The sequence below is a fragment of the Aulonocara stuartgranti genome (assembly GCF_965226115.1).
Source record: "Aulonocara stuartgranti genome assembly, chromosome: 22".
Lineage (NCBI taxonomy): Eukaryota > Metazoa > Chordata > Actinopteri > Cichliformes > Cichlidae > Aulonocara > Aulonocara stuartgranti.
Genome location: NC_138957.1, coordinates 36,738,839 through 36,764,564, shown reverse-complemented (window position 1 = coordinate 36,764,564; position 25,726 = coordinate 36,738,839). Strand labels below are relative to the sequence as shown.

At 45.9% G+C, this 25,726-nt stretch overlaps 1 protein-coding gene across 4 annotated transcripts in view; it reads right to left on the bottom strand.

Moving 5' to 3' along the window:
- Positions 1 to 1,979: 1,979 nt before the first annotated feature.
- The window catches only part of LOC309699504 (zinc fingers and homeoboxes protein 2-like), a 132,777-nt gene continuing 109,030 nt past the window's right edge, over positions 1,980 to 25,726 (bottom strand). For all 4 annotated transcript variants that reach the window (XM_082522547.1, XM_082522546.1, XM_082522548.1 and 1 more), the window contains 3 exons: positions 21,643 to 24,916; positions 18,204 to 18,381; positions 1,980 to 7,939 (listed from right to left, as the gene is read on the bottom strand). In XM_082522547.1, the coding sequence (XP_082378673.1) occupies positions 18,207 to 18,381; positions 21,643 to 24,584 (3,117 nt within the window). In that variant the 5' untranslated portion in view covers positions 24,585 to 24,916 and the 3' untranslated portion in view covers positions 1,980 to 7,939; positions 18,204 to 18,206. The remainder of the gene's footprint in view (positions 7,940 to 18,203; positions 18,382 to 21,642; positions 24,917 to 25,726) is intronic.

The following is a 25,726-nucleotide window of genomic DNA, read 5'->3' as shown; positions in this document are numbered from 1 at the left end:
TTTTATTTTTACAGCCCCCTTCATTCTCATTGTGATTCCAAAGGCAGAGCTTATCTTAAATTAACACCAGCGCCGTGATATCCTTTGAGAATACCGACCAGATATTACAGCTTGCCTGGGATGGGCTCTGCGACGTGGAGAACATCCACAATGAGCGCGGTAGAAATGCTAAGCAGGCGGGAGACGCCGCCCTGAATCAGGCCTCGACCGTTTCAAGGCCGCCGACATTTCTCTGCTCAAACCGTTTTCCTGCATCCGCGCAGAGCGGTCACGTGACTTCACCAGATCAGGATTCGGTAACGCTTCGTGATTCGACTGCAGGTCAGGACGTAATTCCTCTGTAATTGAACGGGAGTTTTTTTATTTGAACTTATAATGTGATTATGTTTACCTACACACACAGGTAAACACCAGAATAAAAGGTAAGTCTGGTTTTTACTGGAAACAAAATCATCATACTGGAAGTAAATTTAATTTAATATCGTTTTTTTCTTTGTTTCCTGTAGAAGATTAAAATTACTCATGCAGTATATAAAAGTCTTTTTGGTTCAGACTGCTGGTGGTTTGATGGACACTTTGGGCCCCTCTGTAACCCCCAAGCATTATTTAAACACACCAGCCCAGCTTTTACATTACACTGTGTTTTTGTTTATACAATTATAGAGGTAAATATGTATTTTTGTTACGTTTATTACCAAAAAACTGAAAATAAATCAGAGAAAAACCGTTCTGTCAGCATGCGTAGGCCGACTGAGACAAAGGTATACGGGGAACTTAGAGCCAGCGTCTCCTAAAACCTGCTGAAAGACGAGAGACTGTCACAGTTTCATTATGCATATCAAAGTAGCTTATTTTGATTTAAGAACCCAAAACATTATAAACAACCCCTTATAAAAAAGTCATTTCTGCAAATACTAAACTAGATGGAGTTAAATCCGTTGTGTGTATGCGTCCATGCTCAGCACTGTTACTGAGGCCTAGCAAAGGCAGAATAAGACAGCTGCTTACCAGCAAGCCTGAGCGCTTCCTTTTAGGACAGTTTGAAACTGTGAGCACTGACTTTTAGTGCCAGCCTCAAGTGGCCACTAGAGGAACTGCAGCTTCTGTTCAGTCGCGGTGCTAGGCCCTACCAGCTAGCTCACCACTGAAGACCGGTTCAATTCAAAGTTCAACAAACTCCTCGATTAAAGATACGTTTTAAAAAGTAAGGCTTCACAGTCGCAGGCAACCATCTGGCAACCACCAGTAACGAGAGTAAAATATGGAAAAGAGTGTATTCTGCAACTAGTTGGGGAATCGTTGCTGCAAACAAAAGTGCGACACAAACCGGAAACGCAGACCGGCCTTCAAAGTAAGAGTCGTGCCTCACGCTGTGGTGAACTAATTTTAAAAGGTGCAGGTTCAAGTTTGCATGCAAATGTTCTCTAGTCTCGTCACTGCGGCTCGTGAGCGTTTGCAGTCGTCCACAGCCAACCTGTTAGCGACGACGACGATGCCTCATGGTGCAACCTCCAGCAACCACTCACCAACCGGTCCAGTAATGCACATTTTTACCTAGCAACCAGAGGTTACCAGGGGCGTGCCATGTGGCTCAGGCGTAATTATATTAATTTTATTAATTTGTTGTACAAAAATAATCTTGATTTTAGGCCATAATCAAGCGGCCCTAATGATCTGGACTAATAAATACTGTTTTTCGGACACTTGGCAGGGCGCTGATGTTGCCTGTGAAGCTGAAATAAAAGGACTTTGTGTGTGTGTGTGCAAACACCAGAGATTATGTGAAAGGCTGGAGCTTTTCCACGCCATCGGCCCTTCTCTGAAGTGGCTGCAGACCATTTCTCCCTCTGTTTTGTTGTAAAGCTGTCAGGATTTCACAATCAGGTGAGTCAGAGCAGAATGCAGCGTCCATATGATGCACGTGCGCCGCTGTTCGCTGCATTCAGACCACATCACACAGACACAGTGAGAACAGGGTGTACCCTTTGAAAAAGGCTGTGTTTTATTGAAATACAGCAGACATCAACAGGTTGTTTTGCTGGCCTGGGCGACAGAAACAGAGCTCGAATGCTTTTCAAACAACGCAAAAAAAAAAATATTCATGGCTCTTATTTTCTTTTAACCCGACGGACCCCAGAGACGCCGCCAGCCCACGAACCCAGCTGAGTCAGGACGAGTTCGCGTTTGGGCCGGGAAGGGAAGCGTCTTTGTGGCGTCGAGGACGAAACAAAAACAAGCTGGTGCTCCAAATCAGTTTGGGTTCAAAGATGCTGGTATGTGAAGTTAAAAATCGAACGCGCCTCGAGTGCTGGAGGATTTGAAAGTGTTCAGGCCTGTTTTTGTGCCCAGGGTTGTTGTTAGATAGTAGCAGTAGTAGAAGAAGCAGAACCTCAGTTATGAAGCAGGGCTGGCCTCAACTCCCCTTAAAAACACAATCAGAGCACCTGGTTTTCCCAAAAGTGATGCTTGGCTTTGTAAAGTCTTTTTTTCTCGGTTGATTACAATTTTTTTGTGCATTTTTTTGCAGGAGCGTTGGAGCACTTATCCCTTCATTTGACTTCTTTTCACACGTGAACCAAGATTTAAAAACACAGCTTGAAAGAATGCAGTGAGTTTGATGATTTGCATACGCAAAACTTCCAGAAACTGGATCTGATTCAACTTGTCGAACAGCGGAAGGTTTCTCTGAAACTAAAGTACTTTTGCAGAAGTCACGTCTTGATTGTCTCACGTCTTAAAATTCCTTCGCTGAGCTTCTGAAGTGAGCTGAAAAAGCAGTCAAATGAAGAAGATATCAGCTCTCTACAGCCTATTTTCTACTTTTTCATTCTTGGTTCACATGTGACAGCGACTTGAATTTCAAAACTGAGGACAGCTGGAGACTGAGGACGGATAAACACCCTTGAAGTTTGCTCGACAACAGAGTCTGGATCAGAGCGCAGATTTGCTCTGATAGCAGGAATGACGTGCTCAAAGTCCAGAGTCTAGTTCAGAAAATCTAGTTCTGCAACTCTGATGCAATATCAATATTTCAGAGGTGGAAATATATCAAAGAAAACCAGAAGACTGCATTGCTCTTTAACTTTTGTGCTTGAAACCGGTAAACAGAAAACAACAGAGCCATCATCAGAGCGAACTTCAGGGAAGGTAAAGGAGTTCAGCCTCGACGTCGTCCCCCCACCCCGCCAACATCTGAACCTCGCTGCTCTTCAAAACTTGACTGTCGCTGCATAAAAAGCTTTTTTGAGGAAACCAGGCGCTCGCCACGATACAACGGAGCAAGTTTAAACGAAGGAAGGACGGAGCACACCGGTCGCACTGCGCGCCGCTTTGTGTGGTTTGTTCGTCCCCTCGTTGTGACCGGGGCAGTTTCCCCCAAGTTTACGCTCACAGGAAACGACGATTGCAACATTTAATCGCGATTGTCGATTACGTACATTTACAAGCCACCTGGGTGCTGCACACCGCCACTCGTCAGTGTGCGCTAAAAATAAACTAGCATAAATTTGAGACAAACCTCTTTAAGACCGCTAACCTACAAGCCGTCAGTTAGCTTCAAAGGCTTTTTAAGGCTTATTTTAGAGGTGCTTTAATTTTTTATCTGGATTTTTTATGAATCAAACTGCAAAAGTGAACCATGATTGTTGCGCTAGCTGCAGCAAAATTAAAGTTGCTGCTATTAGCAAGCCAGAATGACATCACCAGTATCGCTGATGTAGCCTTCTCTTATTGGCTAAAAATCAACTGGTGGTCCTGATTTCCATTACAAGCGACTCCATCCTGGTACTTTGGTACTCGTAGTGAACTACATTTAGATTTTTAAATTAACAATTGTAATTAGCACAAGTTCGTGATTTAGCTAACAGCTATTTTGATCCTTGGTTTTAGCATCTTACACATTCACATAAAAACGGGACAAGATCGCTCTTCGTCCCTTTGAAGGTAAAAAGTGCAAATTTATGTGGAAAAGTTGGCCAAAAATATTTTAATCAACAAAATAAAAAAGCTTAATAGAGTTGAAAGTAGACTACAGTAGAACTTGTGGCGTGTCAAACGTCACTGAGGCCAAAGGTTTGCTCGAGGCACCGGTCTGGGATAGCGGAAGCGTTCGAGCAAATTTAGTTCCCACACGATCATGTTTAACTTCTGCAGGACCGCCTTTGCTTTGGTGCCAGTGTGCTCGGTTCCCTCCTCTTTCAACATTCAGACAGTAAACCCACTTTCCTCCCCAAAGCAATTACATTCAATCATTCATCAGAAAAATATTCAATTAAAACTATACACTTGCAAAAATAAAACTCTCTTGGAAGCGTGCTAAGGCTGAGCGTCCACCAGGAGGCGCTCTCCGCCGCGCTGCCAGCACTCCTGTTAGGCCCTGCAGCTGTGCGGCGAGAGCTTCAGTGCTGCTGAACGCTACAAGTTTAAAGAACTGCGAAGACTTCGAGCAAACAAAGAAGCATTTTAACCACCTCGGACGAGCGGTCGGAGCTACCGCCAAACCCCCGACAGCTCGACCGGCCGCCCCGCGGACGGAGTTGGAAACCTCCCCCTGCCGTCGTGTCGTTGAGGCCAGCCCTGGTATGCATTTGTAAATACAGTATTTCAGATATATGTAGTCTTATCATCTTTAAATCTGACCAGGACACTACAGCGGCAGAAGCAATACATAAAGAAGCTCATATTTTGTTTTTTACTATTATTCTTTTTTGTAGGAATGGAACTAGTTTCAACTAATCCTACCAAGCCAACATGTAGTAATGTATCGAATAAAAGGCTATTTATCTTTTTTTTGTCTGTTTTTGTTTATTACAGGTGTGTATGATGGTGTGCAGGACGACAAAGAGAGAGAGGGAGAGAAAAACGAAGGGAAACGGTGAAAAATGAAAGAAAGCGAGGAGAGACGAGAGAGACGGCGAAAGGGAGGAGGGATAGAAACAGAGAAAGATCAAAGTATGATTCAGGCAGCGTGAGTCTTGATTGCAGGTTTTTACTGTCGAGTTTGTAAGTTGCGTGATCGTTACCGTTGAATCCTTCTGCGTTTGCCACCGTTTCAAGTCTCTCGACTGTTTTTTTTGTTTTTATACTCAGTTTGTTCCTTATCGGGTTTGAAAACAAAGATCCACGACAGTCACTTGGTCATACAAGCATGTTCGTCGGAACGAGAAGTGCAGATTGGCTTAAGTTTCTTTTTGTTTTTTTCCTTTGCTTTTCTTCAAAAAAAGGGTTCCAGACAGTGGCTACAATAATAATAATATAATAATATAATAATAATAGCACTTGACTTCACTTCAGCACAGTAAAAAAAAGGAAAAAGGTCCAAAGGTGCTTTTTTTTTCTCCGTTTTGTTTTTTAAATCTGATTTGATGTGAAGCGAAGTCCCCCCTCTTCCTCCCTCCTCTCCCTCCCACCTCTCCTCTCCTCTCAGCGGGGAAGTGGCGGGCGGAAGTCCAGTGCCGGTGAGATGAACAAATGACTGAAGTATTGCCAACTGGTCCGTCTTTTTTTTTCTTCTTTTCCTTGTTTTTCCTTTTTTTGTAGTGGTTCCACTCCGGTTCAGTACAAAACGAGGAGAGAGAGAGCAAAAAACCCCACCAAGAACAAAAAAAGGAAAAGTGTTCACGCACACACTGCTGGCACTAGATTTTTTTTTTAAAGTCCAACAAAAATAAACCAAAAAAAAAGCCGAGAGAGGTTTTTTTTTTTAAAGGAAAAAGAAAACCAGGAGGATTTTGGGGGGACGAGTTGCTCCCATTTTACAAAATGTAACAAAATTTTTCCCGCAAAATTTTACAAATCTGTAGCAATACAGGAAAAACAAACAAACAAACAAACATATATATCCTATTTACAACGACACGAAGAAGAACCCTTATGTTATGTGTAGTGAGAATGCAGCAGATCCCAGCTTTGGCACTCGGCGTTTTTGTTCGTTTTTTTTCTTGTTTGTTTGTTTGTTTTAAATCCACCCTGTCGGTCTGTACTGCTGCTGCAGGTACACATTCAGTGCTCCGGTTCGTCTCCACGGCAACACGGGTCACACACAACACCGCCTCGGCCACGTCCGTCAGTCCCGCCTTTAACTCTGTAAAATACGGCGTTTGTGACGCTACAGATGGCCCCGCCCCTCCCTGAGCCTGGTTCTGCTGGAGGTTTCTTCCTGTTAAAAGGAAGTTTTTCCTTCCCGCTGTTGCCAGAGTGCTGCTCACAGGGGTCGTCTGATTGTTGGGGTTCTCTGTAGTATTGTAGGTCTTTACTTTGCAAGGGGACGGTTGGTGCTATATGAATAACACTGAACAGCTTTTTCTACCCTTGGGTCTGTGTGATGTCATAGAAAGGAGACAATCCTGCCCACCTTACTAATTTCCCGCTATAAGGAGCAGCCAATCAGGAGAACTTTCCCTTAAAGGGGAGGAGCTGTAGAGTCCAACAATGAAAACTAAAGTCTTTATAGTTTGTAACAGAGGTGATTCCCCTAAAGCCGTGAGGAAGTGAAGTAACAGGCCATTTGATTGGATAAAAAAAGTTCCTCAAGGTTAAACTCAGGAACATATTTCAGAGGTGTTGTTAATGAAAACGTGAAATGAGAAGGATCCACTGAAGTCTAACAGTTATAAATTTAACATGTATGTTGGAGCTCGATTAACAGAAATGTTTTCTTTTAATTTCTAACATTGGATAAAAAAATTTCCTCGGCACTCAGACTGAGTCACGCAGCGTTCCTTTAGCCGGCGAATCGTTTCTCACGCACCAACCAATCTGAGGAAAATTGAAAACATGAATAAACTCGTCCGCTTGCGCGTGAACAAAGCCTCGTGCGCGTCACGCCGACCAAAGCAGCTTTTAATACGGTGCTGCTGACAACTCCACACTCCAGTGGAAAAACAACAAAAGGAAGTAAATATAGAAAGTTTCTGTGGCGCTGAAGGACTCGCTCGTCTCACAATGCAGCGCTGAGCCAACGTAAAGGCTGAAAACTGGCAGTTAACGGCTCCAGCTGCAGCTCGGCAATTCAATAAATACGTTTAACAATCATTTAAAAGAAGAGAAAACACTCTGAATAAAACATTCTGGTGACTTCCTCCGACTTAGGTGGAAAAATAAAGAGTTGCATAATGATGCAGGCGGACGGCTGTGACAAGGACGAAGAACGACTGGAATAAATCCTGATATGCTGCACGAGCGAAATACTAATTGTTCGTTTAATTCACCCAAAGCGTGCGCTGAGGAATTAATAAACGAATCCTACTGAGGTTTGGTTTGAAGGGACACGAGTTGTTTTTTTCAGGCATGTTTGTTGTTGCGGTTCACTTAAACTTGCTTTGTTTTCCAGCTCGTTTGTGGATTTATTCTCGGGGGGAGTGGAAGTGATCCACTTCACTTCTTTGAGGGAATGTTTGAATTTTGTCCCCCTGAAGACAAAACACATTTAAAGGGTCCGACTCTGTTTACGGCACTCTGCAGGACGCCTGTGCGACGGTGTTGTGTTATAATACTACTGTAAAACTGAAAGCAGCAGTTTGAAATCCACTGTAAAGGTGGGGGTGTGGGGTGGGGGGGTTTCAATTATCTTCACAGATCGTGACCCTGAATTTCTCCTCGCGCTCTTCAGATTTCAATTTGGGTGCAGCCCACAGCAAAGCGCAGCAGCGGCTCTGTCGTGTTCAAACTCGTGCTTTTGTGTGCGAGCGTCACATCTACACCGCGGTCGCTCCAGGTCGCTGACGGCGTGACGGAGGAGGATGTTGTGCGTGAGCCGGGATGCGACAATCAAGAGATTAAAAACAAAAACCAAAAAAATCTGAAAACACAAGAACAGGGAAAAAAAAATTTGATAATCGAGAAACTCTTCTTTTGTTGCTCCATTCTTCATGTTTTCTCCTCTTCTGTTTCCAGCAGCAGCGGCGGTGGCGGAGGCGATGGAGGCAAATCTTATTCACACCTGAAATGGACAGAGGAGAGGAGGGGGGAGGAGGGTAAAAAACACATTAAAATCTGTCAAATGTTCGGCGGCACAAATGTCAGTGTCACAAGAACTCGGATGATTCTCGGCAAAAAATGAAAACAAAGCCAAACAAAAAGAGGCAGAGAGCAGCGAGCGCGGGGGATTAAAAAGCAGTCGTTGATCCCGAGTCGGCGTTCCAGGCCGCCCGGTGCCGCCGGGAACTGGGACACGCTGTGAGAGAACAGCGGCAGACCTGAGCGGCCGCGGCGCGCTCGCTTAATCTGTGTAAGAGGAAAACTGTGCCGAAGATTAAACGAGGCCGGCGGTCGCTGTGATTACAAACACAGTTTTGTATCGTGGGACAGAGAGCGGCTCGTCAGCAGCAGGTGACCTGTGGCTAAACTCCCGCCGTCAGGCGGAGCCAGCTGCTGCTCGTCAAACAGTATCGAGTAACTGATCGTCAGCAGGTCTGAGCTGCTCTGTGCAAACGGTTTCAGTCTGCAGGACATTCAGGTGTCGCAGTTTTCACCTGGGTGGACATCCCAGCAAATTCACCCTGCGGTCACTCTACGGGCCTCGGTTAGCAGCTTAAAGGTTAAAGTTCATGACCTTACAGATATGAAAGGACTGAGTAGCTGTGGCTCGTTGCCAGGAGAAAGCCTCTTCACCAGCTGTCAGCACTGATCAGCTGATGATTTGAGCACCTCACAGTCACCGAGTGGACCGTGAGGTGCTCTCCAAAGTCCTCTAGAGTCAAACCCACAGATAAAGCCTGGGCTGACCTGGATCACACAAAAGGTGCTGCAAAGTGCAGCCTGACCGAGAGGCTGGACCTTCACGGAGCTGTGCAAACACGAAACCTCAATAACCTGAAGCAACGCTGTGAAGAAGAGTCCCCGCCGTGCTGTGAGAGACTGAGCCACCGCTTCCACCGTACGCAACCAGAGTTCCCACAGTGTCTGATCAGTGTGCTCGCTGTGTTTGTGGAGACTTTAAATAAAGACTGAAAGAACGCGAACATCACTGCGGCTTCCGTTTAAGCTCCTCTGAGCTCGACACAGATTCATCCATCAGGTCTCGAGTCAAAGAGGACAAACTGCTGAATGTCTTCTTCAGCTGCAAACAGCTGCTCAATCAGCTGTTTAATCACAACACCAGCTGACAAGCCACAACAAAACTGTATTACCCTCACATACGCAAACAGCGTGTTACTGAGTCAGGCCCAGAGTCAGGGCCCTCTGAGCTTCACCTAAAAGTTCCTTAAAAAGACACAAACTGACTACAAAAAGATGAAAAACAACCACAAAACACAGGTTAGAGCAGGCTCACAGATGCAGCGACAAAGAGAAAACAAACAACTGCAAAGACACAAAAAAGAGTCAGGCGCTAAGACGAGTACTGCACAGCTGCTACAGAGACACAAGAAACAGCTACAAAGAAACAAACGCGACACAAACGAGACAAAAACATCTGCAGAGACAGACGCTCCACATGTTCTGCACAGAGAACATAACTGAGTGCAGGTTGAACCAGGTTGAACTGTGACTCGAACTCGTCTCCTGTTGCTGGTTGAAGCCGAGGAGCTTTGTTGAGTCCAGGGACAGAAGAAATGACTACAGTGAATTTTACACCCATGACTGTTGAATAAAGACGCGTGTCTGTTTTAATAACTAGCTTGAGAAATAATTGGTGAGTGTCAGTGGTTTAGCTGTAGGAAGCTGCCTCTTTCAAAGACCGCTCAGAACCTTCAGCAGGAAAACGACAGGCTGATGTTCCTCTGAGCGCTCACAGATCCCCAACGTTCAGTGAAACTGGGGAAACTTATCCGCGTGTTCGCGTGTTGCTGCCAGTCCAGAAAACTGCTTTTGTTCAGCACGTCCCTGCAAACACCGCAGCTTACACCGTCTCTAGTGAGCGTCTTCTCCAGATGGAAGATGGCCGTGTTTTGTTAGACACCTGGTATGTTATTAAGCCAGGTAATACCAAGGAGGAGATTGCCTTCTCACAAAACTCTGTGGATGTCATAGCGAAGTCTGAACCCTGAGCTGGTGTTTGAGGCTCGTACTGTTAAACCCACAATGGTGGCAGAAATCACAGTGAAGGTCAGAATCCCCGACAAACACGCTCCTGGTCCGGCTCCTCACCGGACGCTCTGCCGTCAGGCTGACAAACCGCGGACGTGTTAACGCTGGAGACTAAAACTCATCGATCCCGCCCACCACCTGTTTGACCTGCTGCCCTCTGGACTCCGCCTCAGGTCAATCAGGTCTCACTCCCACAGACTCACAAACAGCTTCTTCCCCTCAGACTGGAAGCTAGCACAGACCCCACCCACACTCGCACTCACTCTTAGCCATGGTCCTGAGTCAGCCTCATCCTTCAGGCCAATCACAGCCTGCAAACGCCACGTCTGACCCGAGCTCCCGTCAGCCTCACAGCAGACACACCTGTGGAATCGCCTTTAACACCCTGCGTCGCCTCGCTCTCAAACTGAGGCTTCGATGCCGCCCGGCGGGGTGACGACAGAGCCCCATCAGCCCGTTACAGGTGACGGGTAAAACTGATTATCCTATTCAAATGGACCAATCAGATGGGACCACAATAGAAAATAACACAGATGTGGTGCAGCATCAGGAGCGCTGTGTAATTAGGAAACTTCAAATCAAGAAATTTTAACTGGAAAAGAAAAAAAACCCTTTTTTTATTAAAAATGACAAAATGGAAATAAATGAATGTTCTTTAAGATTAAGGCGACCCGGGAGTGACTGTGATCGTCTCGCCGCTCGGTGTTTCGCATCATGATGATGACAGCGAGGGAGCAGCTCTGCAGCATGTCAGCAATTAAGGCTTCATCTATAAGGTACGACTGTTGATAAGTTATTACAGGACGCCGCGCTCCACTGATTAAATGAAGCCCGGAGCTGCTGTGATTAGTGAGACAGGACAATGGGTGGTGGGCGCACACACACACACACACACACACACACACACACACACACACACACACACAGATGAGCCGGGGACATCAATTAACGCTGCTGCAGAAATTTGTTTTTGTTCCGTCGGTCGTTACGACTCCCTAATATAATCTGGTTGATGCCATCACTCTTTAGCTCTCTTTATTAGTATCATCCTGCTGATGTGACCTTTGACCCCTAACCTCATGTGTAAAATGGAAAAGGAGGGAGCGCGAGAGCGAAAGCAGCTTTAAACGAGCCGATGTTTGGAGCCCTCGCTCCTCTCCATGTTTGAGACCTGTGAACGCGCCTCGCTTCATTTCATCCTCCCATTCTTCATTTTCTCAGCAGGCATTTGTCCCTTTCATCCCCCGTTTACCTTGGCCTCCTGTCCAACAGACCGGCCTTACGGTTACAGCAGAATGAGAAAGGGAACATATGTTTAATTTCTAGTATGTTTTGCTTAACGCCTGAATGACTTTTTTATTTTGACGAGCAGCGGCTTTGATTAAGCCGAACGATCGCTCTCAGACCAGCGCCGGGGGAAAACGGTCGAGTTTATTTCTGCTGCAGTTTCTCCTCTCAAGGTCTCAAATTTGGATTTTATTGACTGGTGTGTGTTAAATTGTGCTTTTCTGTCTGTATTTCTGCTTTTAGATTAATTACAGAATGCAATTTTTTCCTTGTTGCTGTGATATCGACCGTTTTTCACTGGCTGTGATTTGTGGTCTGTTGTCAGAGTATAAACATGCTTCTAATAGTTTATTCAGAGCAGCACCAAATCAATATTTTCATCTGAACAAAGGATTAAATGACTGTGTTTAATCCGAAAGCTGTCATTCGGAGTGGTTTAGCAGCCCACTCTTGTTTTCTATTAACTCTAGAGAGCAGTTTAGTGTCTTTCAGCCTGAAGTTTTGGTTTTCCGTCCACACGCCGAGCTGTTTTTATGTTACTCACGTTACGGCCTGCTCGGCATCAAAGAGGTAAAAATTAGACACAAGCTGGTGGAGAAAAACCAACCAGCAGTGAAAAGGTGGAGAAACTCCCTCCAGGAGTTTGTGGAGAACCCAGAGTCCCGAGTGTCTGACTATAGAGCTTCTACATATGATGTCATCGTTTGTCGTTGTTTAGGTTTGGCCCACGCTCTCTGATGGAAAAGGGTGGAGTGCCCACTCTGGGTGGAGGGGAGTGGAGCAGGCGACTGGCAGACTGATGGAGGCTGTGGTGAAGGTGAAGCTGTCTTTGCTGGTTGAGCTGCCCTCGCACATGGCCACGAGCTCTGGGTCCTGACCACAGGAGTGAGAATGAGGAGGGAAGCGGCCAAAACGAGCTTCACCTGAAGGGAGGCTGGGCTCAGAGCGGAGCCGCCACTCCTCCACGTGGAGGCGAGCCAGTGGAGGCGAGGATGCCTCATGGATGTCTCCCAGGGGAGGAGGTTCAAGCGTGTCCAACCTGGAGGAGACTGGTGCTTAGACACCAGCGGGTACGAAAACAGATGGATGTGATGGATGGGGGTGGGGGTGAGGGGAGCAGTGTTATGGTTAGCTACGGCCCTGAGAACGGGGGAGGGGGGGTGTTGCGCAGCCCTCTCTTTAACGTGGCCTCGGCGATGAAGCTGTTACAGTCGGTGCACGCCGATCGACTCCTGTTGGAGGTTTAATGAGAAAATTCAGTTTCCTGTTGCCATGTTTTAGTCGGCGCCGCATATTTCCCAGAGTTCGAGTGTGACTTCTATCTGGAGCAGGTTTTCCATCAGCTGCGTTTGGTGGATTCCAGCGTTCACCTGCCACGCTCACTCGTCGGAGCGCCAAACTGATTTGGAGAGCAGAACTCGGCCTCCAGCAATAACTGGCGCCAGAGCCGAGCGTCTGGCAGAGCAGGCGAGTCTGCGGCCGCCGCCACAAAGTGCCAGGGTTTAGATAGCTGCTCGTGTTAATTTATCATCCCGCGCAGGGTCCAAATCACCAACCCCCCTACCCCCACCCCCCAGCGCCGCTGATGAAGCCACACTCTTCCTGTTTCACTGTTCTGCAGCGGCTGCTGGTGAATGAACTGAGGGAAAAGGACAGTTTGATTTGGGTTTTATCATGTTGGACATCTCATTTCTGTAACCGGCGACCTGTTCTGATGTGAGGGTTGGAGCAGAGGGGTGGAGAGTAGAGATGGCACGATACCACTTTTTTGTCCGATACCGATACCGATATCATAAATTTGGATATCTGCCGATACCGATATGAATCCGATATAGTGTTTTTTAATCAACAAAACTGTTTTTTAAATATTTTGCTGCATTTTGTATAAGTTCATACTCAAGTTTAAAACAACAACTACACTAAAGCTATTCTGTTATACCTGTATGCAAAAAAAATGTTTCATAGTTCAGCAATACTGATCAATCTAATAAACTTAAACCTACACCATCCTCCCTATTCTGGTATTTTAAAGAGTACTTAGAATAAATATTAAGCAACCTAACTAATAGGGTTCCAACTCCCAGCAACAACAAAAATAAATAAATAAAAAATAGGGAACCACCCCTCACGCTCCACCTCATGATGCTTAATCGACGTAATCAACCTTAATTTGATGCAGTGTGAAAAAAAATGCACAGAAATCAATAATTTTTCAAGAAATATTAAATAGATTCAACATCTTTCTTCAACAAAATTGCAGACTGCACAGATGGTACCTTCCCAAAGGAAAAAGTACTATAGCTTACTAGGGTATATATATTAGACTTAATAGTTACTATATACAGTAATTGACTTCTATTCATTTTACATCAAATTAAAACTTTGGGTGTCAGATAATTATTTATTAAAAGCTAGACATTTTAAATGAGAATAAGAAAGAAAAGTATGTCTTTGTGCCCCCTTTTCCCTGTTCATGCCCTATCGGCCCCCCTGGCTAAACTTTGCAAGATCCGCCCCTGCACAGTTACCAGCGTCAGCTACGTAGAAAAAGATCCTCGAGTAGAAAGTAATATTAAATAAATTCTAACAACAGCTGATCAAGCTTAAACGTGCTGCTGTTGTTCAGCCGCTGGTTTCCTCTTTCTGGTGCAAAGTGGGCCAAAAACAAACGAGAGACAGACTCGCGACAGAAAAGCTGATCAGCTGATCATTAAGCAGTTTCATGATTGAAGTAGCAGCAAGAAGAGGCAGTCGCTTGTTAAGCTTAACGCAGGAATGCTTTACAAACATTCAGAGATGGACTTACACACTTGCTTTACTTCTCTCGGGATAACTTTGTCGGAGATGAAATGCCGGGTTGGTAGCGAAGCTCCAAATGCTATCCAGACCACCGACAGGTCCCGCATGCCACAGCCGCTCTATCACGTGATGCACACTGCTCCGACGTGCTAACGTTCTGAGGCGAGTTACGGCGTGTTGCAAGTTTTGTGAGGTGCTTTCGTGATATTTAATGGATCGGATTACATTTTTTATTTTTCTCCGATATCCGATCCAGTAATTTAGGTCAGTATCGGACCGATACCGATACGTAATATCGGATCGGTCCATCTCTAGTGGAGAGAGCAGCTGCAGCAGACTGATGGAGCAAACATCTCCAGCAAACACCTCCAGCAAACACATGCGAGCAGAATCTGTGTCGAGTTTTCAGGTAACCAATCAGAGTGCACCTCGACTCCTGGCGAAGTCTGAACCCTGAGCTGATGTAAACGTCATGTCTGTACAGAAGACCCGCTGTAACCGTATGATGTTGGTGGAAAGATGAAAATATTACTGTAGTTAATGTTTTTCTGAGTTATTTGTTTTTTATGTGGTTTTTCATCTTCTTTGACTGCTTTAGTCTCTTCATCATCAACTTCTTTTGGTCTTCTTCTTCTTTGCTTCTTCATTACATCCAGACTTTGAGTAACATGAATGTTATGAAGTTTATACTTTGGAACAGAAGCTTTTAACAGAATGCTGAAGTGTGTGAAAAGCCTTATAACTTCTTCCATCTGAATTTCGGTCACTGGGTCTGAATCATGAAGCCAATAGGCTTTGAACCTGCTTTACTTGTATAGCACGACTTAACCGGCTCAGATCTGTGACCTCAGCAAACACTTTCCGATGAGTTTGCAGTCTCAGTTTCTAGTTTCAAGTCTGTTTGCAGTCAGAAGAAGACTAAAGAGAGGTAGGTGTTAGTGTGTGATTGATAAGTCCATTGGGCCCCTTCATTTGTCGTGGTGGATTCCAGAACATCGAGATGGTAAGACCCAAAGCACTCCACGCTCTGCTGCAGGGTTTTGTGCTAATTAGCACGCTAAACCCATGCATTTTAACCTCTGAGCATGTTAGCATGCCGTTAGCCTGCAAACTCTATAGTAACCATGTGCAGAGAAACTGACTCGTCTTGAGATGCAGTGATAGTGACAGAAGCCTAAAGGTTGATGGTAGCGCTATAACTTCAACTGTGACTGTTTCCAAGCCAAACACCAGAGACCAAACTCACTCCACTGTCTACGGTGCGTGAAGCATCATCTTCTTTAGAAATGTTTAATAATTAATAAGCGAACACGCCGCCTCATATTTGTTACCCAAACACCAGGCAGTGCCCGTGCCTCAGCGCCACATCGTCGGGCACCGACCACAAAGTCGAGCAGGAAGCGTGACGTTTAAGCGTTTGTCAGAACTTCCTGTCTGACGCAGTAGAGGTCAGCAGGTTTTCCTCTGTCACGGTTTATTTTATTGTGTTTTCACCGGAATCCGTCTTTATTAGTGCTGAGCAGAGCGCTGCGACCCGTTTCTCATTTATCTGAGACCAGAGTTTCAGTTTCTGGGCGTCTGATTCAAATACAGCATAAAGCAGAGAGTACGCTGCGTTTCTGAAAGGAAGAATAAGTTTTTACGCTGCTCTGGATCTTTGTGGCTTCTGTAGCGCAGTTGGTCTTCAAAGCTGTGGTGTAATTTATCCCCGGCGCCTCACGTGAACAGTGTTCCTCTGTTATTTTTATGTGGGAAGGAACTACTTTTTCAGATGTCGTATTATTATGTGCACGAGTCACTTTACCTCAGCTTTTTTCCCCTGTGGGATAAATAACGCCTTTTTTTGGACTGAAGCGAGGCAGGTAAAAGGAGCAGAAACCTTTTTCAAATTTCACTGACAGCATTTTATTTCCCACTCCCACACTTATTGTTGGTTTTTTAAAATGCTGCATATTGATTATTGATTCCAGCTGTCAGGAGCTGATTTTGAAGGCACCCGAAAGTGGCGACAGTCTTTCAAAAGTGACACCGTAAGAAGTGGAGTGTCTGCCTCGTTTACAGCCGTTTGTCTTGAGGAAATCATTTGAACCGATTCTATTTTGATAAGCAGAAAGCCGTGTAGAAACATTAAGACTTTCAATCTTCTGTCAGAACAGACAGAGGAGGGAACAACCGGCTCACTCTGTCATCACACTTTGCCCCAGGCGGAGCCTTTTATCTATCAAACTTTACCGCACCGGGGGGTCTGTTGCTATTTTTGGGCCTCCAATAATGTTTTTTTCCCTAAATTTTCCTGAAGTTGGTGTTTGTTGCTGAGCGGTTGTAGCCAAAACTCACACAGCTACACACACAGACGGTGATTGGCTTGAGTGGGTTTGTTTGTAGCCTGGGATCGAGGTGTTGGCTTCAACACTGACAGGCTGGGAGAGGAGGGGAGGGGGGACACGGGGGACCAATGAGGGCCTCGCTGAGTTAAATCAGTTCAGTCTGTAGGTGGTAAAACCTGCAGCCACACATTCAATTCACTTCAATCCATCCATCCATTTTCCTCGCCGCGCGGCCAGCTCCGGTCACCGCGAGGCTGGAGCCAATCCCAGCAGGACACCGAGAGGCGAGGACAGTTTATTCAAATGTGCCAGTTCACAACAATAAACACCTCAAGGGGATTTAAATGGTAAAATAAAGGCGTTATAATATTTATTTATTTATTTTTCCAATGTGAAAAAAATGTGATGGTGCCCTTTGAGTAGCATTTGGTGATGGTGGGGAGGAAGAACTCCCCTTAACAGGAACAAAGACTGAGATGTAAGAGTGAGAGGTGGAACAGATAAGACTCAATGATGTTTCAAAATAAAACAGGAAGTGAGTAGATGCAGGTGAGGGAATAAAGCTCAATAGTGTTTCAAAATAAAACAGGAAGTGAGTAGATGCAGGTGAGGGAATAAAGCTCAATAGTGTTTCAAAATAAAACAGGAAGTGAGTAGATGCAGGTGAAGGAATAAAGCTCAATAGTGTTTCAAAATAAAACAGGAAGTGAGTAGATGCAGGTGAGGGGATAAAGCTCAATAGTGTTTCAAAATAAAACAGGAAGCGAGTAGATGCAGGTGAGGGAATAAAGCTCAATAGTGTTTCAAAATAAAACAGGAAGTGACTAAACAGAGACCCAGAATGACTGTGCTAAGACTAAAGCAAATCTGGCCTCTGATTGTAAAACTTTGATCCAGATGAATTTAAGGTCTCCGTCGAGTTTCATGTAATGAGGTCGACTCTGTAGATTAGAGTGAAGCAGCAGACAGCCTCGGCCAAAAAGCTGAACGTGAGACCTGAAGTGTGTTTTAAAGACAGCCGCAGGAAGGCTTCAGCGAGCACAAACAACAGAAACACACAAGACACAAAAAAAGCACATGTTTTGTAGCTATTTGCGAGGGATGTTCGTGTCCGTGCGGGTTTGTTTGTTGTGGTGGAGATCCTGCCGCTGGACTGCACTGACCTCGAGGCAGCAGCAACGTACAGGGAAAAACATGAAGAAGAAAACTGCCGGAGAGCAAAGACGCAAACATTGCAGAAGTGGAAAAACATTCCACGTTTGTCAACGAAAGTTTGGTTTCTGGAGAAATTCCACCTTTTACACTCACACAGGAGGTAATTTGTGCTTCTCTCGCTATAGAAGAATGGCCAAAATCAGAGATGCACCACTGAAAGATGTGATTCATGCTTCATTTAATTGCTTGAAAGGAGGTCATTTGTCATTTCTGGCATTTTCTAAAATAAGTGATTAATCATTTAACTAAGAAATAGCACTTTTATTGCCAGTGAATGCAATTCAGTTACAGGTTTAATTAAAAAACGCTGCCCTTATAACACGCGCTAAATACTTTCTGCCGTGAATGCACCGTTCAGCGGCCGTCTGCTGTCGCTGAACTCAAACATTTCAGAAATGACTCGGGAGCATTTCAGCAGCATCCTCTGATCGGCGAGCAGGAGCACAAATAAAACACGAAGCATCGATGAAACGAACCTCACAGGCTCAGCGAGGCCCGCGGATCCAAGGACAGCTGCTGACACCGAAACACGCCGAAACTCAAACTCACCGTTTATCCGGTCAGCCTCCCAGACGCGTCCTCCGCCATCTTCTTCTCTCTGTCCACGAGCAGCTCCCGCCCTCGCCTCGAGTCCTCCAGCCAGGTCCCGAACACCTCCCGCACTCCTCCGAGGACGCCCCCGTTCTGTCCCCCGTTCTTCAGCTCCGCCACGCTCTGCTGCCTCAGTCTGTCGGACCGAGAGCGTCACGTTAGATGGAACACATAGCAGGAAATACATTTTAACATTTTAAACAGCGAGAGAGTCGACTGATGTGGGATCACGGACGCTTTAGGAGTTTAACGAGTGCCCACAGAGCTCTGCTGGGGACGCTTTGGTGCAGCCAGCAGTTAAAACCTGTGTTCAGTGTTACTCTTAGTTATCATCTGCACTTCACATCTGAGAAAAACCAACGCAGACATTTTTCAGAATAATTTTCTCTGTAGCCCTGAGGCCAGGGCTCCTGTCGCTGTTTTCACCCGTCTCGTTAGAGTCACGTAGTGACGACCAGTCCTATAATGATGCTGTCTGTTCAAGATAAATAAAACAATAAAAAAAGATTAAAAAATAATTAATGGTGAGGTAAAAATGTGAAATTAATGGGAGGGGAAGCATAAATGCCGTCCTGGGCCTAAGATTGTTGAAGGTTTAGATTTTCTCGTCATTAAAAACAGCCTGAAGCTGTTAAAGGAAACTAAGTGTTTTAGTTCCAGTGTCTCAGTGACGAGCAGCCACACGTGAAGCAAACATGAAAGAAAGGTGAAAGTGCGAGCAGCCCACACAAAGAAACTGGACTAAAAATCAGTCGTTTGTCCTTCAGCACCAACAAGAACTGTCAATCAGGTTTTTTGAGATGCCACTGAGGTGATTGTGCACAATCGTATTTAACGCGAGTGGGTCATAAGTGGAGCGTTTTTAATTATAACGAGGAGAAACTAATCACCGCAATAATTTAAAACTGAAGGAGGAAATTCTGTGGAAACAGAGCGAACCCACACATGACGAGCCTCTGTCACAGCCACGGAAACACTGAGACGAGCTGCGCGTTCGTGCTTTAAATCAGGCTTTACATCGGCAAATAAAAGGACGCGATTAACCCCGAACTCCCATCTGAGCGCCGCTGACAGTTTCCTTTATCGCTCTGCATTGTTCGGCTGTACGTCGCACGTCACGCGGCGCGCTTTGTTGCAGAGTTTATGAAATAAACAGCAGCCAGAAGGATTCGAGTGTGCTGTCAGTGCAGGTTCACGCCGTGGTGTTTTCAAAGGCTGAGCCAGAAACCCGGAGCAGGCTCACGGGAAGAATAAAAGGCTTGCCCAAATTATAGTGGAGATATTGGTTTCCAACGTAATGGCTGTGTTATTTGGCCAAACATGTCCCAAGCTCCTTGAAGGAGAGGCAGACTAAATAGAGTCATGTAGATTTGTAGGTTAATGTCCTGAAAACAATGTTAATGTGGCAACTAGAAAACAGCAGCACAAGCCCGCCGAGGGGAAGCGCAAATTTACTTTGGCTGCACAGGTCACCACAAAAGGTGCCAATGGGTAGAAAACGGTGCTGAAAGTACCAGGGGTGCAGTTCGGTAAACACTGACTGCACGAATTATCGAGGAGAAGCGAAGGAGCGAGGTGGAATTTGGTGACTGGGATATAGGAATAAGATTGACTCGACTCTTTATGAAAAATTATTTTCATTTCCATCATTTCATCTACATAATAAAGGAGGTGGTCACACCGAGAAACGGGGGAATTATAGAGGGCTGTCAGCAGCTGTCAGTGTAGGACTACGTATCCGTGATTTCAGGGCTTAATTTGCTGTTTCTCTGCCAATTGTGGCAAATTATTCAGTCACTTTACATATACTTACGCAGTATTGTAAGAGTCCTTCACTACACGACCTGCTTTTAAAAACATTTCAGTAAAAAAGCAAAAGCAGAAAAACTTCCACATTATATCTTCATCCTGTTCTCACCGAATCAAAGCGCTTCTCAAATGTAAGACTGAAACCTTAAATCACATCTCTGATCGACACACCGGGCTGAGACTGAGCGTCTCCTTCTTTGTGTTTTCACAGACTCGTATTGATGTCTTGATTAACTTGTTGATGCTGAATCATGATAGCCATCACTCCGCTTTAAAACCTTTAAAACCTTCTTGTAGATCAAACGAGGGCAGATAAATGGAGAACGACATGCAGCTTAAATTCCATTAACAGTTTAGTTTTCTTTATTCTGATTGTTTGCTTTATGTAAAAATGTAATCGTAAACATTTCACAGTAATTTTATCTGCCTGCATGACTGGTTAAACAAAGGGTTTCAACATTCATTACACAGGCCTGCAGGCCGGTCTGTAGGGAAGCCACCAACTGGTAAATGTTTACAGACAAGTCTGTGGCTTCCATGCAAATTACAGACAACTGCAGCAACCTGTTAGAGACCAAAACAATTCTAAGGAGGTTTTCAGTGCAGCACTGTGGACCTCTTTGTGACCAATTTGATGCTAGCATATTCCATCAAAGCCTCGCGAATGCTTGCAAAATACACACCTTTCCACTTACGACCAGTGGCTACCAGTGGATTGAAACGTACTATCCGGCAAAACGTGAACCGAAAGTCGTCAAGGGGAAATAAACCATGGACTCTTAGCTGGTAAAGTTTCAACTTTCAAAATTAGTGGTACTTAGACGATACCTCATAAGGTTGACATCCACAGCAAATGAAAATGCTTTTCATAAAAAAAATCCTTCCAAAATTTTTAACTTAGGTTTCTGAAAATTTGCCTATTCAGCATGAGGTTAAAATAAAACCCTACCCTAACCATGGATGGGTCTGAATGAAAGGGTGACCGTGGTTCAGGGGGTTGGGAATCGCATCTGTAACCGGAAGGTCGCCGGTTCGATCCCTGGGCTCTCTGTCCTGGTCGTTGTGTCCCTGTTTACCCTACTTGCCTACTGGTGATGGCCAGAGGGGCCGATGGCGCGATATGGCAGCCTGGCTTCTGTCAGTCTGCCCCAGGGCAGCTGTGGCTACAACTGTAGCTGCCTCCACCAGTGTGTGAATGTGAGAGTGAATGAATAGTGGCATTGTAAAGCGCTTTGGGTGCCTTGAAAAGCGCTATAGAAATCCACTCCATTATTATTAATCCATTGTCTGTAGTGGTCCAGGTCTGGAGGTGACTAAGAGGCTAACCGCTAACAACAGATTGCCTTTCAATTATTTATTTGACCTATTTGGCAAACCCAAATGGAACTCTTAAAATATAATTTAAAATAACTTTTAAAAGCAAACATCTTCTCATTTCTGAATCTATGATTGTTTAGCATGTGGCTAAAACCTAGTTAACCCTACCCATAAGGCCATCTCTTGGACTGTATGAGGAAAACCACTTTATATTCTGTGTATTTCTTCTAAACAGAAAACATGTCAAAGTAAAGAACTGTGAATTAAGTACCTGCCAGCAAACTGGTCTTGGAGCTCATCGTGCTGTTGATTGTTGAGGCTGTTGGTGCGCTGGTCCATCAGCCAGCCCATCTCAACCTCCAGCACCTTACTGTTGTTGTTTGTTACGGCTCCTTCCTGACAGCGCTGGATGATGCTGGGTGGAATGTTTTCAGGGGAACACATAGGCAGCCCCTGTCCTCCATTCACGCCATTGTTGTGAAAAAGTTCTGCCAAGTCCATGCTGCCGCTCTGCAGCCGACTATCGGTGAACCAGCGGGCCAGTTCTCCGCGAGCCAGTCCTGTCCGACCCTCCAGCTGGCTGAACTCCTCAGGGGAAGGCCACCGCGTTTGAGCAAAATCGTCCTTGAGGAGCGCCAGGGATCGGCCGTCTGGAGGCACTGAGCAGGAATTCAGATTGGGGACGGAAGGTGCAATGGTGCCAGGAGCAATCATGGACAGGGGGTGTGAAGTTGGTGGAGGGCTTTTAAGGAGGCCTACACCGGTGCTTGGTTTGTGAATCCCATTCAGTTGCAGTGCTTGGTGCTGATGTAGCTGTTTCTCAGTGATGGCACCAATGCCATTGCCGCCCATCCTTTTAGTGCCCATGGAGTTCAGAAGGGCTTGCTCCAGGTTGTCACGAAGCGCGCGGCGCTCTGCAAACCAGCTGTCGATTTCCTGATGAGACAGGCGGGTTATGGCCGACAGATTATCCACGTCGCTGTGTGTAGGAAAGCTGTTCCGCAAGAAGTTCTCCTCCAAGATCTTCAGTTGTTTTGCCGTTTTTCCTTTCATCCTCTCCAGCAAGGGGAACTGGGTCAGCACCGAGGACTTATGTTGAAAATCTGGTTTTGGTACTGCTGGGATGTCCCCACCGTCCAAATGTAAGATTCCATTATTGTGACCAGGAGAGGTCTGATCAAAGGGCCATTTCCCGTCCATTCGAGACGTTCCATTGGCCTCTGGCAGAGGACTGACTACCTTGTCTCCTCTGGGGTAGCTGGCTTTCAGCTCCACTCCTTGCTGCTCTTTTAATTTCTTGCCATCCAAGGAGAACGCTGAAATCTGGGATGGAGCTTTAGCCGGAGCACGGATGGACTGGATAATTGTCGGCCTCCTTACCTGTGAAGTAATGAGCGGAGGGGAGTTCGGCAAATTTAAATCAGAAGCTGGCAAATTGTGAGAACTGGGGTGTTTTTCTTTGGAAGGGACGGGCACGGTACGGGGAATAAGTAAACTGTTTCTGAACGGAGAGACAGAGATTGGTGGGGGGGCAATCATTGGCCTTGTTAACGACTCTGGAAAGACTATGGAGGGCAGAGACACCACCGGCTTTGTTTTGGGATTTCCTGACGCCGAGAGAATCTTCCCTTTGGAAGACAAAGATGATGATGACAACGATGGAGGCGGTGGCATTAAAGGCACAGCAGCGGATGACCTCTTCATCTCTGTGGTAACCAGAGGAACTGCTACAGGTCTTTTCATCTCCACGGGAACAAGAGGTGGAGCCATTGGGAGGCGGCCTTTTGGGGGAGGAGGTGGTGGGGGAGGAGCCATTAGGACCTTGTCTTTAGGGTCACCAGAGTGGGGCGCCACTGCCATGATGGGTCGCTTGGACTCAAACACTGTTGACAGCTGTGTCGGCAGGGGTCGCTTAAGGGAGTGGCTAGAGCCTGCCGGGGAGTTTGTGGTGACTACAGTTAGCCCATTGGGCGCAGTCGTCCGGACGTGACCGAGATGCTCGACTGTCGTGTGGACGATGGGCTGCTGTGAGGCTTTGGCAGACGGCCGAGAGATGGGGCTTGTAGGCAAGACGGTGAATGTGTGATGAGCAGGAGGGATGGAGCCATTAAACATTTTCTTCCTGGCTTCCTCCACCTCTTCTGGGGACCAAGTGATACCTTGCTTCAGCCGCTGGGTAGTGAACCAGACTTTGATCTGTTCCTCCGGGTGCTTGGAGGCAGCTGTAAGCCATGACAGCTCAGCATGCGTTGGGTATGGGAATTTATTAAAGGAGGCGATCAGCGTCAGGTTGTTGTCTAAAGAAGGGTTATATTTGGTGGTGTTCAAGGGAACGGCTATTTTTGGTACAGAGTTAAAGTTGGGTGGACGCTGGAGCATTGGGGTGACATGGGAGAGCCCTTGGACGATGGTGGGTTCAGGGATGATGACTGTTCCGTTGATGTTCACTGCTGTGATTTGGTCCTTCTGGATCAAACCGTCCAGCTGGCTTTTCAGTTCGCTCCCTCCAAAGAGCGTGTGCACACTACCCGGAGATTTCACTGTGGTAGATATGCAAGGTGGAAACACAGAGCTACTGTGGCTTTCACCTTTTTCATTTGTCACGTCGCATTCAGCTGAATTGTCCTTGCCTTCGATTGTCTGCTCTAAGATAGTCTGATTGTTCATTTTTATCCTCTTGAACTTGAAGTTCGTCTCACCTGGGTGCCGGCTCTCGTTGTGCTCTGTGAGCGAGTCAAACTTCTTGGTGTTGAAGTTGCAGACAGCACAGAGGTACAGTGGATTTAGAATGACGTTAGGATGGCTCGAGTCCACGTGTTCTTTGAAGTCATTCAGGTTCTGCGTCGAAAACGGGCAGTATTTGCACTCGTAACCTCTTCCCTGCTTCTTCTGGGACACCGGGTCTGATTCTGGCGCTTCTTTGTCCTTCCCCCCTCTGGCTTCTACATCTTCGATGACAGGGGGGTGATCTTCACATCCAGACTGCTGCTCTTTGTCTAAGTGTTTTGGAAATGCCTTCCGGTCTGGATTATCTCCATTATCCTTCATGAGGTTTTGACTCTTTTTCGCAGATTCAGGTGGTTCATTTTCTCTCACATCTTTGCTTGCCAATATTTCCATGTCCATCACCTCCTCCGGGTCATCTTGTTCATCAGGCAGGTCGCTGATGACCCGGACCATGCAGGGGGTGGAGGACTTTCTACGACTGGACATGATTGCGGCTGCTGCTGCTGCTGGTGATGATGGTGGTGCTGGTGTTGCTGATTGTGTTGACGATATTGTTTTTGGCTGCTGCTGCTGGTGCTGGTCGAGGACGTCAGCGTGTCTGCGTTGGGGGGTCTTTACTGGGGCGGAACGGAGCAGGTGGTTGTGGAAAGTGGTAGGCGGTTGGATGTGGAGTCTCCAGTGTGTGAGAGGGAGGGCGAGAACCGGCTGACGGCGCTGGCCCAGGACCGGTTGTGCAGTGGCGTCTCCCGCTCACTGGCAGTGTCAGCTACCGACCTCGGCGTCATGGGAGGGCATCACAGACAGCAGCGGCGTTCAAGCTGCACGGGGACGAAGACAAAGAGAGAAAACGACACATTAATACTGTTTGTGTTCAGTGAGCTGTGAGGAAGCCACTTAGAAAGGGCTAAAAATCTGAGAAAAACATGTCGGAGAGAGAAAGACGTCACTATAATAATGTTTGTGTCTGATGTTCACTCCAAACAGGATAAACAACAGGGAAAGTGCATGATGGGCAATGAAAGAAAGAGGGGAAAACTAGATAATCTGCACTTTGGTAAACAAGCCTTTTTGATGAAACATCCTTTGTTTGAGGTGAAATCAGCACAGGAACAGGAAAAAAGAGTGGAGAGAATCACTTATAGGGATACAGTTTTAATCAAAAGTTTATCATCTTGGACATGAATGTTTTAGTAATGCTTTCATATTTCACAATTTCTGAGAACTTTTTCTGGAGCTGAATTATTTCACAACCTCTAAGATTATGAGAAAAAGAAACAAACTCAATAATTTAGTGAACAAGTTTTAATTTATTATAGATTTCCTGAAATAAACACAGGGTGAAAATAATATATACGAGGTCAAGAACATTTATACACCCACTTAGATGTCCTAACCAGCCACGGTCGAGTCTCTGTGCCAACACATAAAGGGAAATCGTTCGACTGACTGATGCACGGCGACATGTGAAAATCTGGGGAGCTTAGATAAGTCAGGGATATCTTGGAGTCGTTTCTAAAGGACTGCATGTTCCAAGATCATCCGTTCAATCCACTGTTTCTTCTCAGGAAGTGCAGCTACTGTGCCAAGGTCTGAAAAACTATCCAAACTTTCACCCTGAGCTGAGAGGG